General features: G+C 42.3%; 1 protein-coding gene across 1 annotated transcript in view; it reads left to right on the forward strand.

Moving 5' to 3' along the window:
- The window catches only part of esr2a (estrogen receptor 2a), a 48,496-nt gene extending 31,886 nt beyond the window's left edge, over window positions 1-16,610 (forward strand). The window contains 7 exon segments of the mRNA XM_029733410.1: window positions 5,667-5,975; window positions 7,243-7,381; window positions 7,509-7,642; window positions 8,275-8,458; window positions 11,960-12,048; window positions 12,051-12,224; window positions 12,505-16,610. Of these exon segments, the coding sequence (XP_029589270.1) occupies window positions 5,667-5,975; window positions 7,243-7,381; window positions 7,509-7,642; window positions 8,275-8,458; window positions 11,960-12,048; window positions 12,051-12,224; window positions 12,505-12,524 (1,049 nt within the window). The 3' untranslated portion in view covers window positions 12,525-16,610.
- The last annotated feature ends 125 nt before the right edge of the window (window positions 16,611-16,735 follow it).

Raw genomic sequence — 16,735 nt, forward strand, 5'->3', positions numbered from 1 at the left:
CTTTCCTTACTACCCCTCCCTCCGTTTATCCTTCTCGTCTTCTACCTCCTTCACACTATCCGCACCCTAATCGTGCCAGTGGTGGTATTCACAAAGTGTCTCAGATCAAGTCCCCCCCTAACATATAATCATATTTATTATGACCTACGACAAAAGTGATCCTGGATTAGCACTCCTACTCTGAGACGTTAAATACATACAGCTTCTATATAGTCCAGTGTGGGGCCAATGTTTGTGTGTCCAGTACCTTAGAAATTATTCATTTTTGATATGTGAATATTTCCCACTCGCTAGACTTTGCTCTCACAATGAGCAGAGGCACTGGGGCTAGGATATAGTTACATACTCACACACATGCTTGCTCGGGGACCCACACATTCACACACATGTTTGCAAGTGGACAAGAAATATAGTTTGCTATTTGCTTTCTCTACTCTGTGAGCCTTGTGCATCAGGTGGATGTCTAGGATGTTTTGCTCCATTCAATGTAATGATCTGTTTGTACCAAGCTAAATTACGGTTCAGTTGCTATAGAGACACAGGTTGGTACGGTTGTCTTTTCATGGCCGTCCTTTTGCTTGCTGTCGCAGTGGTGTGTTATAGTGACCACCTGCTGGGTGCCGGCGAACTGTGGCTGTTTGTGCCGATTCAACATGTAGAATCGTAAACTGGAAAAAGACAGCCGCTATTGTTGTCAGAGACACTTGCCCATTAATCGTTCTGGTGATATTCCCTCTCTTACTGTGAGATATACAGTGCATTTGGAAAGTATTCAGACCCCTTGACTTTTTCCACATTTATGTTCTGTTACAGCCTTATTCTAAAATTGATTAAATCGTTTTTTTCCCTCGTCAATCTACACTCAATACCCCATAAGGTTTGTGGCTCAGTTGGTAGAGAATGGGTTTTGCAATGCCAGGGTTGTGGGTTCAATTCCCACAGGGGACCAGTACGGGGGAAAAAATTTATGAAATGTATGCATTCACTACTGTAAGTTGCTCTGGATAACAGCGTCTGCTAAATGAATAAAATGTAAAAATGTATAAATAAAAAAAACACAGAAATACAGCTGAAAACTCCCACTGGCTGGCCAATAGATGTTCTCATGGAGTTTTCATTCAATAGGGTTTTCCGTACATTTATCTAAAGCCATCCCTTTAAATGTAGTGTACCTTTCATTTGAATTTATCAACAAACTCTCTAAAACAAGCGTAGGCAACCCTCGTCCTGGAGTGCTGCAGGCACTTCATGCTTTTGATTTAATCGACCTGGAAGACCAGGTGTGTTGAATTTATTGATCAGTTCGGCGAATTTATCCCTGAACTGATCAATTAGCTCAGTTGGTCACTTGTGGTGCCTAGTTGGATCAAAATCCTGCAGTACAGTGCATTCGGAAAGTGTACAGAACGCTTGACTTTTTCCACATTTTGTTATTCTGAAATTGATTAAATAGTTTTTTTCTTCATCAATATACACACACAATACCCCATAATGACAAGGCAAAAACAGGTTTTTAGAAATGTTTGCAAATTTTATAGAAAAAAAATAAATACGGAAATATCACATTTACATAAGTATTCAGACCCTTTACTCAATACTTTGTTGAAGCACCTTTGGCAGCGATTACAGCATCAAGTCTTCTTGGGTATGACACTACAAGCTTGGCACACCAGTATTTCTGGAATTTCTACCATTCTTCTCTGCAGATCCTCTCAAGCTCTGTCAGGTTGGATGGGGACCGTCACTGCACAGCTATTTTCAGGTTTCTCCAGAGATGTTTGATTGCGTCCAAGTCCCGGGCTCTGGCTGGGCCACTCAAGAACATTCAGAGACTTGTCCCGAAGTCACTTTTGCGTTGTCTTGGCTGTGTGCCAAGGGTCATTGTCCTGTTGAAAGGTGAACCTTCGCCCCAGTCTGAGGTCCTGAGCACTTTGAAGCAGGTTTTCATTAAGGATCTCTCTGTACTTTACTCTGTTTATCTTTCCATCGATCCTGACTAGTCTCCCAGTCCCTGTGGCTGAAAAACATCCCCACAGCATGATGCTGCCACCACCATGCTTCACCGTAGGGATGGTGCCAGGTTTCCTCCAAACTTGACGTTTGGCATTCAGGCCAAAGATTTCAATCTTGGTTTCATCAGACCAGATAATCTTGTTGCTCATCTGAGGATCCTTAGGTGCCTTTTGGCAAACTCTGTCATGGGGCTGTCATGTGCCTTTTACTGAGGAGGGGCTTCTGTCTGGCCACTCTACTATAAAGGCCTGATTGGTGGCGTGCTGCAGAGATGATTGGCCTTCTGGAAGGTTCTCCCATCTCCACAGATGAACTCTGGAGCTCCATCAGAGTTTCCATCGGGTTCTTGGTCACCTCCCTGACCAAGGCCCTTCTCCCCCGATTTCGCAGTTTGGCAGGGTGGTCAGCTCCAGGAAGAGCCTTGGTGGATCCAAACCTCTTCCATTTAAGAATGATGGAGGCCCCTGTGTTCTTGGGGACCTTCAATGCTGCAGAAATGTTTTAGTACCCTTACCCAGATCTGTGCCTTGACACAATCCTGTCTCGAAGCTCTACAGACAATTCCTTCGACCTCATGGCTTGGTTTTTGCGCTGACATGCACTGTCTACCGTGGGACCTTATATAGACAGGTGTGTGCCTTTCCAAATCATGTCCAATCAATTGAATTTACCACAGGTGGACTCCAATCAACTTGTAGAAACATCTCAAGGATGATCAATGGAAACAGGATGCACCTGAGCCCAATTTTGCGTCTCATAGCAAAGGGTCTGAATACTTACAGTACAAGTCAAAAGTTTTGACAGACTCATTCCAGGGTTTTTCTTAATTTTGACTATTTTCTACAATGTAGAATAATAGTGAAGACATCAACACTATGAAATAAAACATATGGAATCATGTAGTAACCAAAAAAGTGTTAAACAAATCCAAATATATTTTATATTTGAGATTCTTCAAAGTAGCTACCCTTTGCCTTGATGACAGCTTTGTACACTCTTGGAATTATCTCAACCAGCTTCATGAGGTATGGAATGGATTTCCATTAACAGGTGTGTGTGCCTTGTTAATTTGGGGAATTTCTTTCCTTAAGGGGTGGTATACAAAAGATAGCCCTATTCCATATTATGGCAAGAACAGCTCAAATAAGTAAAGAGAAATGACAGTCCATCATTAATTTAAGACATGAAGGTCAGTCAATCCGGAACAGTTCAAGAACTTTGAAAGTTTCTTCAAGTGCAGTCACAAAAACCATCAAGCGCTATGATGAAACTGGCTCTGATGAGGACCGCCACAGGAAAGGAAGACCCAGAGTTACCTCTGCTGCAGAGGATAAGTTCATTAGAGTTACCAGCCTCAGAAATTGCAGCCCAAATAAATGCTTCCGAGTTCAAGGAACAGACACATCTCAACATCAACTGTTTTATTTGTTCAAATAATAATAATAATTTAACTAGGCAGGTCAGTAAAGAATAAATTATTATTTACAATGACAGCCAACCCCAAACCAATGGTGCACTGCTCAATGGGACTCCCAATCACAGCCGGTTGTGCTAAAGTCTGGATTTGAACCAGGATGTCTGTAGTGAAACCTCTAGCTCTGAGATATAGTGCCTTAGACCTCTGTGCCACTTGGGAGCCCTGAGAGGAGATTGCGTGAATCAGGCCTTAATGGTCAAATCGCTGCAAAGAAACCACTACTAAAGTACACCAATAATAAGAAGAGACTTACTTGGGCCAAGAAACACGAGCAATGGACATTAGACCGGTGGAAATTTTTCCTTTGGTCTGTCCAAATTTGAGATTTTTGGTTGTTTTTTTGAAGAACATATCAAGACTGTTTCAAGGACAGCTTTTTTCCATCTACGTAACATTGCAAAAATCAGAAACTTTCTGTCCAAAAATGATGCCGAAAAATTTATCCATGCTTTTGTTACTTCTAGGCTGGACTACTGCAATGCTCTACTTTCCGGCTACCCGGATAAAGCACTAAACAAACTTCAGTTAGTGCTAAATACGGCTGCTAGAATCCTGACTAGAACCAAAAAAAAATTGATCATATTACTCCAGTGCTAGCCTCCCTACACTGGCTTCCTGTTAAGGCAAGGGCTGATTTCAAGGTTTTACTGCTAACCTACAAAGCATTACATGTGCTTGCCTATCTTTCCGATTTGGTCCTACCTACACGTACGCTACGGTCACAAGACGCAGGCCTCCTAATTGTCCCTAGAATTTCTAAGCAAACAGCTGGAGGTAGGGCTTTCTCCTATAGAGCTCCATTTTTATGGAATGGTCTGCCTACCCATGTGAGAGACGCAGACTCAGTCTCAACCTTTAAGTCTTTACTGAAGACTTATCTCTTCAGTAGGTCCTATGATTAAGTATAGTCTGGTCCAGGAGTGTGAAGGTGAACGGAAAGGCTGGAGTAACGAACCGCCCTTGCTGTCTCTTCCTTGCCGGTTCCCCTCTCTCCACAGGGATTCTCTGCCTCTAACCCTATTACAGGGGCTGAGTCACTGGCTTACTGGTGTTCTTCCATGCCGTCCATGGGAGGGGTGCGTCACTTGAGTGGGTTGAGTCACTGACGTGGTCTTCCTGTCTGGGTTGGCGCCCCCCCCCCCCCTTGGGTTGTGCCGTGGCGGAGATCTTTGTGGGCTATACTTGTCTTAGGACGGTAAGTTGGTGGTTGGAGACATCCCTCTAGTGGTGTGGGGGCTGTGCTTTGGCAAAGTGGGTGGGGTTATATCCCGACTGTTTGGCCCTGTCCGGGGGTATCATCGGATGGGGGCACAGTGTCTTCTGATCCCTCCTGTCTCAGCCTTCAGTATTTATGCTGCAGTAGTTTGTGTCGGGGGGCTAGGGTCAGTCTGTTACATCTAGAGTATTTCTCTTGTCTTATCCGGTGTCCTGTGTGAATTTAAATATGCTCTCTCTAATTCTCTCTTTCTCTCTTTCTTTCTCTCGGAGGACCTGAGCCCTAGGACCATGCCTCACGACTACCTGGCATGATGACTCCTTGCTGTCCCCAGTCCACCTGGCCATGCTGCTGCTCCAGTTTCAACTGTTCTGCCTGCGGCTATGGAACCCTGACCTGTTCACCGGACGTGCTTGCTGCACCCTCGACAACTACTATGATTATTATTATTTGACCATGCTGGTCATTTATGAACATTTTAACATCTTGACCATGTTCTGTTATAATATCCACCCGGCACAGCCAGAAGAGGACTGGCCACCCCTCATAGCCTGGTTCCTCTCTAGGTTTCTTCCTAGGTTTTGGCCTTTCTAGGGAGTTTTTCCTAGGGAGTTTTTCCTAGCCACCGTGCTTCTTTCACATGCATTGCTTGCTGTTTGGGGTTTTAGGCTGGGTTTCTGTACAGCACTTTGAGATATCAGCTGATGTACGAAGGGCTATATAAATACATTTGATTTGATTTGATGAACAGATGATCTCTGCATGTGTGGTTCCCACCAAGAAGCATGGAGGAGGAGGTGTGATGGTGTGGGGGTGCTTTGCTGGTGACATTGTCAGTGATTTATTTAGGCACACTTAACCAGCATGGCTGCGACAGCATTCTGCAACAATACGCCATCCCATCTGATTTGCGCTTAGTGGGACTATAATTTGCTCTTCAACACCTCCTTTTTCCCTAAGGCATGCGTCGCGACCGCAGCAGCTGCCGGGGTCATCAACCGAGGCGCGTGGGTCGCTTCTTCACCCGGGGAACTGCTAGTGGGCCCAAGCGGGTCCTAGCCGAGGGGGGCGAGCCAATCAAGGAACTCCGCCCCACAGTATTAACCCCGGAGCAGCTGATTGGCCGGATCATGGAGGCAGAGCCACCGGAGATCTACCTCCAAAAGGACATGAGGAGGCCCCTGACGGAGGCCAACGTCATGATGTCACTCACCAACCTGGCCGACAAGGAGCTGGTCCACATGATCAGCTGGGCCAAGAAGATCCCAGGTTGGTGTTGATTGATTTATTGTCTCTGTTTTTTTATCCACAATTAAAAAACATAATACTTTCCTAACATCAAATGTTCAATTTTATTCCATTTTGTGCACAAGTTGAGTACAGCAGAAAAACTGTATAAAACATTGACACAATGAACAGGAGGCCAAAAAGTATTCTGTCAATATCCTCTGTCAATGGGTGTGACAATAACAGAGTGACAGAGCATTAAGTACAGCATACTGTTGAGTAACCTGAATCAATTGAATACAACATTTCTTAAATTTTTCCGGCATAACAGTGTAATATTGTTCTAATTTCCTCAAGAAACTGCCTGAGTCCATGTTTTCAACAACTATTGTCTCTTTTATTCTCAACAGTGATATTCAGATAGTCAGAATGTAGAAAGGAAGACCGATTAGAAGACAAAGGAAGGTCTGAAACAGGATTTGTACCCCTGTCTCCTGGGGTATATGTGGTTTGGGGGGCTCAGAGAGCAAACATTAATTATGCATGTCAATCTCTCCTGGCTGATTTAAAATAATAATAAATAAAACAGATAAAAATACACCGTATGGAACAGCGGGGACTGTGAAGCAACACAAACATTGGCAGCAGCTAATTGGGGATCCATAATAAATACAAATACTGGGCAATGAGCATCAATGTACTATAGTTTATACTCCTAAGTGACGCTGCAAAAAGTATAGGGTAGTTTAGGATGTCTAGTTTTCTGTGCTAGAGAAGCTTTGCCCCTGCTTTATTCAGTGGAACCCCATTTTCTGCTAGGGTTGAAATAAAGTAAAAGGTAGTATGTAAATGGCAGTGTACACACTTAAGTTGTACAGCTGATGTACAACGCATTGGACACAACGGTTGTGATACAGTGGAGAGATATTCTGCATTGAAGTAATGGATTGTGCACAATGGTAGTGTAAACATTTTTGTTCTGACAAACACTCCAATGTATAATTAACATATATTGTGTCACAATCATTGTGTCAAATGTGTTGTATATCAGTTGTTCTACCTGAGTGTGTACGGGGCCATAATCTACTCACTGTTTGCTGTTCATAAATATGACTTTTTTAAGTATCACCAAGTGTCATTATTACATTGCGAACAACAAACCACGTTTACCGTGAGCAGTATGCAGGAACATTGCCTTTAAATTTCAAACGTGCTATAGCGCAGCTTTATCAGCACTATGGATTGATTCTAACCCTAGATCAGCTCTCTGAGACGCTTTATGAATACGGGCCCCGCTATGTCTTTACAGGATTTGTGGACCTGTGCCTGTTCGACCAGGTGCACCTGTTGGAGTGCTGCTGGTTGGAGGTGCTGATGCTAGGGCTCATGTGGAGGTCTGTGGGCCACCCTGGTAGGCTCATTTTTTCCCCCGACCTCAGCCTGAACAGGTGACCACCCTCTCTCTACTCCTGGATTAAGCATCTGTATGATTTCTAAAATATTTTCATAGTGGATCCAAAAGAAGTATTCAAATGCAGTGTATGTCTGTCTGTAACTGTGTGTCTGTGTTTTCAGGGAAGAGGGGAGCTGTGTGCAGGGTTTCGTGGATATCTTTGACATGCTACTAGCTGCCACCTCCAGGTTCAGAGAGCTCAAGCTGCAGAGGGAGGAGTACGTCTGCCTCAAGGCCATGATCCTCCTCAACTCCAGTACGTGGGTGTTAATGTGTGTGTTTGCGCATGAGTGTGTGTTTGTGTGTTATGCATCTGTTTGTCTGGCCGTCTGTCTGGCCGTCTGTCTGTACTGCATCTTTATAAGTATTTTTTACTTCCTATTTTATTTATTTATATCATGCATATCAAGATTAACCACAAGTCTGTTGGACCATTTATCCAGTGTAATCCTATCTGTTTGGGAGTCTAGGGAGGGTTGGCAAGGACAACCAGAGGAATAACTCACTCTGACAAGGCCTAATGAGAACACTGTCTCTCTCCACTCCCATCATAGTTACTGTTTAACACTTAAAGACCTAACAGTCAGAACCTGTTTCAAGGTCAGTGGATAACGGAAAATAACATTTTGTGTCACTTAACTGTAACCAAAGTAATCGCATTTAATAATGCTACATGTTGGAAATTATTTATGAAGTGTAGCAAAGGTGGTTTGGTGAAATGTGCTTGCACAATAAGTCACCTTTCCTGAGACCTGAAGATTTGTGCTAGCTCCCAGAGATAAAGGCTTGGCTTTAGCTCAGAGGGCTAATGTGGTTTTGAGTAATTGCAACAACTACAATTATGTTTTTTTCTTTATTTTCTCAACTCTGTGTGTTTTGTGGTTGTAGATATGTGCCTGAGCTCCTCGGAGGGGAGCGAAGAGCTGCAGAGTCGCTCGAAGCTCCTGCGCTTGCTGGATGCCGTAACAGACGCACTGGTGTGGGCCATCGCAAAGACGGGCCTCAGCTTTCAGCAGCAGTCTGCGCGCCTCGCCCACCTGCTGATGCTGCTGTCACACATCCGCCACGTTAGGTACAGTCGCCACAATACGGCCACCGCTGTCACACTCGCAAGTTACCTCTCAGTCACAATACAGTCACCGTCATCGCACTCACAAGTTACCTCTCAGTCACAATACAGTCACCGTCATCGCACTCACAAGTTACCTCTCAGTCACAATACAGTCACCGTCATCGCACTCACAAGTTACCTCTCAGTCACAATACAGTCACCGTCATCGCACTCACAAGTTACCTCTCAGTCACAATACAGTCACCGTCATCGCACTCACAAGTTACCTCTCAGTCACAATACAGTCACCGTCATCGCACTCACAAGTTATCGCTCAGGCATAATACAGTCACCGCCATCACTCTTGGCAATTACAATAGTCACCTCCGTCACACTTTGTAGTTACCGCTCAGGCAAAATACGATCAAAACTATCACACTTGCCAGTTATCATTTTGCCACTACGGTATAGTCAAATTTTCAATACGGTCACCGCCGTCAAGATTGAGCCACCACGTTGTCACTACCGCCACGACTGAGACAACCGTCACGACTGTTTGCTGCTATCACGAGTGACCTTTTAATAAAGCTTGCGTTATACAGAAAAAGCATTTCGACCAACATGGTGTTTACAAGGTAATCTGATGAAGACCATGGGCTCTACTCACTCAGATCTGCTTTAGCTGGCATCCACATAGCGGTTGTTTTGGTGGTGTCGGAAACTATGTCGATAAGTGAAAATCGACTTTGTCTGAGGATGACAGAGAGTTATTGTAGGGGTCTACGACCCTAATATGATATACCATCGTACTCCATTATCATGTGAACGCTATAGGCCCATAATATCCTATGGATGTCCAATGGATTTAGCCAAGGTCACCACTCAGAAAACTTTAAGATGCACGTGTCTAGGTTTACCATTACGCAATTATTAATAGGCTAAGGGACAAGGAGCTAATATCTTGCAATCAATGTCCTAGCATTAAATGATTGACTTAACCTTAGCTCAGAGCTGAACAGTTAGAGGTCAAGCATATATGCTATGTGTATTGTGAGTAACATTTACCATGAGACAATTCACCAAATAATAATTCAAGGAATATTACTCAGGAATGTGAGAACTACAGTTCTTATCCATTAAAAGTAATCAGATGTATTACAGTTATGCAAGAAGAATACAATTATCAAATGGTGCATATCAGAAATCTTCACGATAAGTCTTATCATAGAAAATTCACCACTGTGACATACTAATGACTCAGTGATCAAAGTTTAAATCCAGCTTTTATTCTTCCAAGAGCACGACTTTGCATGGCCCAAAACATTTGAAACAAAAGGCATAAAACTTCACAGGCATTCTCTAATCTGATCACCGCACCTCAAAACTGTATGATAAGAGAGTCCCCCCTGTGTCGATCCTCTTTGAATGATCCGCCTTCTGACGAACAGAATAACACAGTTACAATAAAGCATGTCAAAATTCATAGCTCTTTATGAACTCTTGAAACAATCCAAACATGATCATTTAATTCAAACAGTAACATTAATTTAGTCGATTTAGCAATCAAAACAATTTCAAAATTCGTGATTGAGTCATCACACTAGGCCTCGGCACCAGCAAGTCGCCAGATGCATCTTCATCACTGGCCTTCATCATCGTTCACATTTGTTCACTCTCTATTTTTAGACTACAGCTGTGTTAAAGCTGTCAAATGTACAAGCGGCCCCTGGTTATACCTAAAGCACAGATTGCCATTGGCTGCACGGAGTTGCATTAAGAGATATTCCATGAAGCCTCGTTTAAATTTGAACACTGGAATGTGAGACGTAATCTACACCTCGATTAGGCTGATAGAAATCTTCATTATTTCGTTTTTAATTTTTTTATTTGAGCGTCATTATTTCTATCATTGCCTTCAGAAAGTATTCACACCCCTTGACTTTCCACATTTTGTTGTGTTTCAGCCTGATTTTAAAATTCATTAAATTGAGATTTTGTGACACTGGCCTACACACAATATCCCATAATGTCAAAGTGGAATTATGTTTTTAGAAATGTTTACAAATTAATTAAAAATGAAAAGCTGAAATGTCTTGAGTCAATAACTAATCAACCCCTCAGGTTATGGCAACCCTAAATAAGTTCAGGAGTAAAAAAAGGACTCAATAATAGTAGTAGTGTTTAACATGATTTTTGAATGACTCTCATCTCTGTGCCCAACACATACAGATAATTGTAAGGTCCCTCAGTCGAGCAGTGAATTTCAAACAGATTCAACCACAAAAACCAGGGAGATTTTCCAGTGCCTCGCGAAGAAGGGCACCTATTGGTAGATGGGTAAAAAAAACAGACATTGAATATCCCTTTGAGCATGGTGAAGTTATTCATTACACTTTGGATGGTGTATCAATACACCCAGTCACAACAAAGGCACAGGCGTCCTTCCTAACTCAGTTGCTGGTGAGGAAGGAACCATGAGGCCAGAATACAAATATTCCAAAACATGCATAAGGCACTAAAGCAAAACTTTAAAAAATGTGGCAAAGAAATGACCTTTGTCCTGAATACAAAGCGTTATGTTTGGGGCAAATCCAACACAACACATCACTGAGTACCACTCTTCATATTTTCAAGCATGCTGCATCATGTTATGGATACGCTTGTAATCGGCAAGGACTAGGGAGTATTTTAGGATAAAAAGAAACAGAATATATCTAAGCACAGGCAAAATCCTAGAGGAAATCCTGGTTGTCTGCTTTCCAACTGACACTGGGAGTCAAATTCACCTTTCAGCAGGACAATAACCTAAAAAATAAGGCCAAATATGCACTGGAGTTGCTTACCAAGACGACATTGAATGTTCCTGAGTGGCCTAATTACAGTTTTGACTTAAATTGGCTCAAAATCTATGGCAAGACTTGAAAATGCCTGTCTAGCAATGATCAACAACCAACTTGTGAGAATTTTTATAATAAAAATGTACAAATATTATACAATCCAGGTGTACAATGCTCTTAAGAGACTTAACCAGAAAGTCTCACAGCTGTAATAGCTGCCAAAGGTGATTCTAACATGTATTGACTCAGGGGTAGGAAAATGAGATTCAATTTTCAATATATTTGCAAATATTTCTAACAACATGTTTTGACTTTGTCATTATGGGGTATTGTGTGTAGATGGCTGAAAAAAATAATATATTGAATAAATTTTGAATTCAGGCCGTAATGCAAAAAACTGTGGAATAAGTCAAGGGGTATGAATTCTTCCTGAAGGCACTCTAGGCTACACTTTCTCATTCGGAACTTCTAACGCGACAATGAGCAACAAGAGCAGCTGCTCACTGATTTGACAGCTCTAACCAGTTCCACCAAGACACCGCTAAAACATTCGCATGCAGGTGTCAGCTATCACCGGTTATTACTTGATCTGATTGAATCTATGCCCATTTCTGTGCATTTTCTTTTCTTCTGTATCACAAAAAGCAGTGAGCGTACATGACCTCTGTCTTTGCTCATTGTGCAGTAACAAGGGCATGGACCACCTGCACTGCATGAAGATGAAGAACGTGGTGCCCCTGTACGACCTGCTCCTGGAGATGCTGGACGCCCACATCATGCACAGCCCACGGCTGCCCCACCAAGCCAACTCAGCGGGTCCCTGTCCAGAGGTGAGCCACCCGCAGCCCACCACTTCAGCAGCTGCCCCGGCCAGACATGGACCCCCAGCAGCAGAAGCGAGCCTCAACAGCAGGAGCCATTGGACTGCAGGGACCCCGGTAGAAAGACAGGTATGCACTTTCCTGTCTCATGTCATTCCTTCTCCTGCCGTTTTGCCCTTGAGCAAGGCACTCAATCCCTCAAACAACTTCAAGGGTGCCGCACCGTGGCTTACCCTGGCTTCAAACCTGTGTGTTTGTGTGTGTGCGTGCGTGCGTGTTTCTCGGGGGGGATGGGTTCAAATAAAATAGATCCTTAATCTCAAAAAGACAAAAAAAATCGTATTTTCTGACGCTAACCTGCTATTATCCCCTCCCTTTCTCTGTCCTTCCCTCTTTGGCACTTTATTAGTGGTGAAAAGGGATCTCTAGCAGCAAAAAGGACAATGGAGAGAATGTGACTGGGACCCTTGTGGACGGCTACTTCTTGGAACGGCTTTTAAAACCACTCTGAAACAGAGGAACTGGGAACGAGTATAAGGGTGTTTCAGATGGTGCCTGGAAGGGGCTGCATCCCAATGCTGTCAAATGAAATCTTCTCCTTTCAGGCATTAGCACTATTCTGATTGTTTTCTCGGAGGTCGCAAACATAAAAAATGTAACAATATTTAATGTCCCTGCCAAATCTGTCTTTTGGTTTATGATCAGGTTTGAATGTAGCCTGGCTGAGGTGACCCACGTGACCACACAGCGAGGAAAAGTTGTGACTGACTGGTCTGGAAAGGAGGCAGTTTGTTAATGCAACATTTGCTCAGAAATTGAGCGGACTCATCGATTAGTTTTATCAAATGTTTTTTCCCCCCAGGGGCTTGAGACCTCTCATTGTTTGGATTTGAAAAGCCAACAGTTGTAAAGGAAGAGAGCGGCGCTCGTGCTGTGTGTGTTTGAGTGAGAAAGACATGGAGGAAAACCAACCAGTAAAAGCACAGCCCCCTTCATTATCAACGCATCGTGCCGACAACATCAAAACAGCCTTTCCAAACTCTGTAGTCAGGAGACTTCAAGTTTTGTATCAGCCAGACTAGTTTGAAAGTAGAATCTATGAGAAAGTCTGAAATTAAACATCAGTGGATGAGTGGCAATGGAGGAAAGGAGATGAGGAGAGGAAGGCAGTTAGGAGTAGCCTCCTGGGACACAGAAAAGCCCAAGACTTTGCTAAGTGCTTGGTTGTTATGTGAAAAGGCACTTTCAACACTCATCATGGACTCTCCTTTTCTTTTGTAGTGTCTGAGGGCGGCAGGTAGTCTAGCCATTACAGCGTTGGGCCAATAACCTGATTACCTGAGCCGACAAGGTGCAAAATCTGTCGATGTGCCCTTAACCCTAATTTGCTCCAGGGGCGCCATACTACCATGGCTGACCCTGTAAAACAACCCATATTCACTGCACCTATCTGGGTGTTTTTTATATTTTTTAATGTCAATGGGATAATCTGTATAAATAAAGGATCAATATAAATAAATGTAGCTTTGAGTGACAATCAAAAGATAGATGGCCATTTGCACTGGTTCAAATTCTTTAACTGTCATGGAAGAAAGAAAAGCACATTTTAAAACTATATACTTCACCTCAAGATCTTATTCCTTTGCTTTACCCTTAGCTTTTTGTTCCACAATCTGTATAGCTTCAAACTTTGCATACAGTACGCTAATTAGGCACTTGTCCTAATAAATAAACAAATATATTTCCAGCTGAAAAGGTGGAGGTGAAGGGTCACGCTACTGTCATTTCACTCTAGAACACATTCCCTTAAAGGTGGACTCCACAATAATAATATCATCATACACAGTGGGACAAAGTCCTGTTTGAATCAACAACAAAATCTAAATGACACTATTTTGTCTCCTCAAATAAAGATGCAAATTAAGACGGAAGATTTTTTTAATTCCTTCGCAAAAAGTGCCTATGGGTCCAATCCCATCTTAAGCAATGGGAGTGTGACTCAAACATTCATGCAAATTAATTTGAGACTTACTTGAATGTCAGTTTTACATCCGCATGTCTCTAGCTAAAATTCAGCCCTTGATACGTGGGCAATGTGATCGAATTCTGACCACAATGTTGTTTCTGTGTTTATTTCTCCAGGAAGAAAGCATGGTGAAATGAAGAGATACAATAAGTGTAATATTGTAATAAGACTCACGCCTTTCAAAGAGCACAGTGCAACGCTGTTATGTTTATGTACCACTTTATAAGACTTTATAAGGCCCAGTGCAAGTTCAATTCCCGGTTTAAAAAACGGTGTCATCTTGACAGTTTTGGAGGGAGGGTCTTAGGCGTGCGAACCCGAAGTAGAAAAGAAATGGGTACAGTTTGGCATTTGTGTGTTTTGTTTTAGACCTGTTGTACTTTGTGTAGTTGCTACTGGTGACCAAGAAAGTGTTTAGATTGTGCCTTCTACATAGTGACCAGCTTGTCTTAAAAGCACACATCAGCTGTCCTGACTGTTTATTATGTCTTTGTGATAACAGTATTATGTAGGGCTTATTATGACTGGTTCAAGTAAGGTGTTGCCTATAACATAACCCACCTGCTAACTGGACCTTTCTATCCATTCATCAGCTTTGTGTTGTCCTCACACCTGACAATATCTAGGCCAGGATTCAACCCGAGTCATGTTAGCGCTGTCGACAATGCAGCTTTTATAGGCAATATTCCCAAATGTATGGTCACGGTAAACACTCTACAACATGCATTGGATTGAATCCAGGCCTTAGAATGCCAATGATACATTCATCTAATGTGAGGTCCTAAAGATACACACAATAGGATCACAATCAAAACAACTGAATATTAGGAACGTGTTCCTAAGGTTTGGTATACTCAGTGTATATAGAGTCTGTCTGCATTCCTGATTTCTGTTACCGTTAGTTTATCTGTGTAATATTGACTTAAGCTCAGAACCACTTGTTTTGCAAACATGGTCCTGTTTTATATATTGCTGTGCTGATCAATGGACAGTTCATTACCTCTGTCAAATGAATATGTAGCTTAACATTGTGGTTATTTCATTTTGCAATAAAGATGGTGACGCTACAATAATGCACATTTAAATTAGGCCTATATCCAAAAACGCATACGGCTTATGATATATTTTCGGCTTCAGACGAACACCTAGTTCTCACATATTTTTTTTTGGAATGAAAGCCTTTTCAAAGCCTTAATAATCAACTATGTCGCAGTCTGCTTTTGCCAAGCTTGTAGTAATGGAAAAGCAGAGTGCTAGCTTTATTTTCTGTGCTAATTTAGCCAATTTCCTTTCAGTAGCGCTATATGACCTACCTAGGCTAGATTTACTCTGGTAGAGGAAGCATATTATTTACTTTTGATGACCAGACAGCCATAGCTGCAACCCACACTTTTAATTTGTAATCTTACATTTTGGGGGGATTTCTAGCCTCAATAACAAAATACAGTGTAGGACCTCAGGATATGGACCCTTCCGGAATGGAGGTTGTTCAGAATGCTGACATGTTCTTTACTTTGAAATGGATTTAACGCATCAAACCTTTGTAGACAATATGAATTGCTTATTAACATGTATTTTCTAACCATTTAGTTATACTATAAAAAAATATATATATATACATTTACGTTTCTGTAGTCTACAGACTCAGGCGCATGAGCTACATTTACATTTTCTTTGCAATTAATAATACATTTCCCGGTTCCATATTTCCCGTTTGATATGTCAGTCCGTAACTCGAAGTTCTACTCTTTAACATGGGATCTAAAATAGTATGCGGATGCTAATTGCTATCTCTGGGTCCATTTAGTCTGTCATTTAGAAAAAACGTTTAACTAAGGCCTAGATTCAATCAGTTCAGAGTTAACCCGTGATAACCGACAACTGCATTGCATATCATTTATTTTGTCTGGGCGGTGTCATTTCTACATAGTCATTCTGGACTTCTAACACGGGTGGGATTTAAGGATGGGTTTGGTTTCGTGACAATGACCACGAGCGGGTGCTCGCCGATTTGACAGCTCCAACGCAGTTACCTCCGATCCTCGCCCAAACAAAAGCAATAATATGCTATACAGTTGTCGTTTATCGTGGGTTAATGCAGATCTGATTGAGTCTAGGCCACAGCTCACATCAGCTGTTTAATACTATAAGACAACTAACACCATTGATCTTTGTCAACACCAACAGTAGACTCCTCTCAAGGCAAGAAATGTTTTTGAGTTAAGTCTCTTTTTAATTCAACTAGGCAGCTGTGCACAAGTCCTTTTACTTTCCCGATGACTGAGCCATTTGTAGCCCAGCTGTGCATTCTGCTTTGAACGATCTCTGAGAATGCTGTACATTGCCAGCAGGATAAGGATACACATGCTTTTTCAACTGTAACGTGAGTGCTTTAAATGTCAAGGTTTCAAAATGTGAATTTTATGTGGATTTTCTCCCACCGTCACGCAGGAGTATGTTTCTTTGGAGAATAAAAATTAAATTATGAACTTTTGCTGCCAGTGGCGTCCTTTCTCAAGAACAGTGTCCTTGTGCTCAAGGAATACTACACTCAAAAACACTCAAACTATATTTAGCATTTTGTTAAATTGTGCGTGTCAGGATATTGCATGTG

The sequence above is a fragment of the Salmo trutta genome, chromosome 35 (assembly GCF_901001165.1).
Source record: "Salmo trutta chromosome 35, fSalTru1.1, whole genome shotgun sequence".
Classification (NCBI taxonomy): Eukaryota; Metazoa; Chordata; class Actinopteri; order Salmoniformes; family Salmonidae; genus Salmo; species Salmo trutta.